General features: G+C 39.9%; 1 protein-coding gene across 1 annotated transcript in view; it reads left to right on the top strand.

The window, feature by feature from the left end:
* Window positions 1–3801, top strand: part of DCAF11 (DDB1 and CUL4 associated factor 11) — a gene marked incomplete at its 5' end in the record, with an annotated part of 13763 nt that overhangs the window by 2524 nt on the left and 7438 nt on the right. The window contains 3 exons of the mRNA XM_057388494.1: window positions 781–927; window positions 1953–2007; window positions 2626–2752. Of these exons, the coding sequence (XP_057244477.1) occupies window positions 781–927; window positions 1953–2007; window positions 2626–2752 (329 nt within the window). The remainder of the gene's footprint in view (window positions 1–780; window positions 928–1952; window positions 2008–2625; window positions 2753–3801) is intronic.

The raw sequence follows: 3801 nt of genomic DNA on the forward strand, positions 1-3801 counted from the left end.
CGGAGGGGATCGGGAATTTGGGGGAATTTTAGGGAATCTGGGGGAATTTGAGGGAATTTGAGGAAAATTTGGGGAGAATTTGGATGGAATTTGGGGGAATTTGGGATCTTTTGGGGGGTTTTTCTGATTTTTTGGGGGATTTTTTTCCAATTTTTAAAAAATGTTTGGGGTTTGGGGGTGTGGTTTAATTTGGGAATGGGCGGGGTTTAAGGGTTTTTGGGCATGGCTGCCAATTTCGGGGATTTTGGGCATTTTTTTGGGATTTTTTCTGATTTTTAAAGTGTTTTTTTATTTTTATAATTCATTTTGATCCCTCAAAATTTTCCCGTTTTTTTCACCGCAATTTTGCTTAAATTTCACTGAATTTTTAACCAAAATCCTCCGAATTTTTCCCAAATTCCCAAAATTTCTTCTGAAATTCCCAAAAATTCCAACTTTTTCACATAAAATTCCCCCAATTTCAGTGTAAATTTTACTTCAAATTCTGATAATTTTTTTGCTCAAATTTCGCTCAATTTTTGCCCAAATTTAGTCTAGTTTTCACCAAATTTTTACCCAAAATTCCTGAAAATTTTCCAAAATATTTCAAAAATCTCTAGAATTTCCCCCAAATCATCCAAATCTATTGAAAATTTTGTGAATTTCAGTCAAATTTCGCTCAAATTTCATCCGATTTTCACCAAAATTTCACCAAAAATCACCCAAATTTCATCCGATTTTCACCGGATTTTTTCCCAAAATCCCCAAAATTTCACCCAAATTTTTTGACTCCGCCCCCAGACCACACGCTCCGCCTGTGGGAGGTGTCGGGGGCGGGGCTGCGGCTCCTCCGCGCCACCAGGGGGCGCAACGTGGGCTGGAGCGTCCTGGACGTGGCGCTGACCCCGGACGGGACCCAGGGGCTCTACTGCAGCTGGTCCAGCTACGGTCAGCACTGGTTTATACTGGTTTATACTGGGAGGGACTGGTTTGGGGTGAAAACACGAAAAAACGGGAAAAAAAGGTGAAAAAATGACGAAAATCGGTGGAAAATGGGGAAAATAGGGGGAAAATGGGGGGAAAGTGGGTAAAAATGGGGAAGAAAGGGTTAAAAATGAGTTTGGGATGGACTGGATTATACTGGTTTATACTGGGACGGGGAAAATGGAGAAAAAATGGGAAAAAACAGTGAAAAAATGATGAAAATCGGTGGAAAAATGGGGAAATTATGAGGGAAAATGGCAAAGAAAGGGTTAAAAATGGGAGCAAAAAATGGGAAATGGGGTGACTGGGTTATACTGGTTTATACTGGGAATGACTGGTTTATACTGGGAGGGGGAGATTTGGGGAAAAATTAAAAAAAATGGGGAAAATCGGTGAAAAAATGACGAAAATCGGTGGAAAAATGGGGAAAATATGGGAATTAAAGTGTTAGAAATATGGAAAAATTGGGTAGGGGTAACTGGGAGGGACTGGTTTATACTGGGAGGGAGTGGGAGGTGGGAAAATGGGAAAAAAAGGGAAAAAATAAAAAAAAATGGGGAAAATTGGAGAAAAAATGACGGAAATCGGTGGAAAAATGGGGAAAATATGGGAAAGAATGGGGATTAAAGGGTTAAAAATGGGAGAAAATAGGGGAGAAATGGGGCTCAGGGTGACTGGGATGGACTGGTTTATACTGGGAGGGACTGGGAGGGAGAAAAATGGGGAAAAATCAAAAAAATGGGGAGAATCCGTGAAAAAATGGCGAAAATCGGTCAAAAAATGACTAAAAACGGGGGGAAATGGGGAAAAAAATGGAAAAGTTGGGGAGCAAAGAGTTAAAAATAGGAAAAAATGGGGTTTGAGGTTACTGGTTTATACTGGGAGGGACTGGGAGAGGGAAAATGGGGGAAAATGGGAAAAAAAGGGTGAAAAAATGACCAAAAAAGGTTAAAAATGGCTCCTGTTGTGGCCCCGCCCCTTTTCCGCAGTTCACGTCTTTGATTTGTTCGGGGACGGCGACGCCCACACAGCGCTGGACTTCCGGTGGGGGCGGGGCTTCATTTTGGGGGGCGTGGCTTCAAAATTTGGGGGGGTAATTTGCATATTCGGGGCGTGGTTTGGGCTATTAATGGATTCATTTCCTTTTTGTGGGCGTGGTTTGGGTTATTTTGGGGGCGTGGCCTCGACTTTGGGGCGGGGCTTCATTTTAATGGGCGGGGCTTCAAAATTTGGGGGGGCGATTTGCATTTTAGGGGTGTGGGTTGGGTTATTAATGGATTAATTTGCATTTTGGGGGGCGTGGTTTCCTTATTTGGGGGCGTGGTTTCATTTTAATGGGCGTGGCTTGGAATTTCTGGGTTAATTTGCATTTTAGGGGCGTGGTTTGGGATTTGGGCGTGGCTTTTTCTCATTCTTTGAGTTTTTATTTTTTCGTAATTTTAAAATAATTTTAGGAATTTTTAAATAAACTTTTAAATCATTCTAAAAATAATTTTTTAATAATTTTAGAATAATTTTTTAGCAATTTCTCAACTATTATTAATTATATTTCAATCACATTTTAATTGTAATTTAATTATATTTCAATTATATTTAATTATTTGCCCATTTTCCCCCATTTTCCCCCCAAACTGGGCGTGTCCCCGCTGGCCCCGCCCCCAGGCCGGACGAGCGCCGCTTTGCCGTGTTCTCATTGGCTGTCGGCCCCGAGGGGCGGGAAATTGTGGGCGGAGCCAACGACGGCTGCGTTTACGTCTACGACCGCGAGGCGCAGAGGAGAGTGCTCAAGGTGAGGAAAAACCAGTAAAAACCAGTAAAAACCAGTAAAAAATGGGACAAAATGGGAAAATCAGTAAAAAACCTTTTTTTTTTGCATTTTTCCCCCTTTTTTTGGTGTTTTTTTCCCTTTTTTTTTGCCTTTTTTTTGCCTTTTTTCCCCCATTTTTTGGGGGGTTTTTTCCCTTTTTTTTCTTCTTTTTCCTATTTTTTCCAATTTTTCCCAATTTTTTCCCTTTTTTTTACATTTTTTCCCATTTTTTTCCCATTTTTTCTTATTTTTTTCTCTTTTTTTCCCTTTTGTTCACCATTTTTCCCCATTTTTTCTCCTATTTTTGCCTGATTTTTTTCCAGTTTTTTTCTCCATTCTTTTTGCCTTTTTTTTCCATTTTTTTGGCATTTTTTTCCCATTTTTCCCCCACTTTTTCCCTTTTTTATCATAATTTCCCCATTTTCCACCATTTTTCACCATTTTTTTTCCATTTTTTCACCCCAAATCCTTTCCCAATTCCTCCCAGTCCCTCCCAGTATAACCCAGTCCAAACCAGTAACCCAAATCCCATTTTACCCATTTTTCCCCATTTTTTATCATAATTTTGTGTATTTTTTTGATTTATTTTTCCTTTTTTTGGTGTATTTTCCCCGTTTTCCATGGATTTTCCCCATTTTTTTTATACATTCCCTCTCCCAGTTTCTCCCAGTATAATCCAGTATAACCCAGTCCGTCTTCCTTTATTTTTTCCCCAATTTTTCCCCATTTTTCATCATAATTTTCCCTTTTTTTTCCCCATTTTTCCCCATTTTTCTCATAATTTCCCCATTTTTCCACCGATTTTCCCCATTTTTTTTTTATTTTTCCTTTCCCGGTCCCTCCCAGTATAACCCAGTCCCTCCCACTCTAACCCCGCCCCCTTTTCCCCATTTTTCCCCATTTTTTTATTGTAATTTTCCCATTTTTTTCCCCCTTTTTATCATAATTTTCTCATTTTTTGGCCGATTTTCCCCATTTTTTTTTTATTTTCCCTCTCCCAGTATAACCCAGTCCCTCCCACTCTAACCCCG

Source organism: Malurus melanocephalus, unplaced genomic scaffold (assembly GCF_030028575.1).
Source record: "Malurus melanocephalus ecotype Western Australia unplaced genomic scaffold, MMel_1.1 scaffold_2018, whole genome shotgun sequence".
NCBI classification, from domain to species: Eukaryota; Metazoa; Chordata; class Aves; order Passeriformes; family Maluridae; genus Malurus; species Malurus melanocephalus.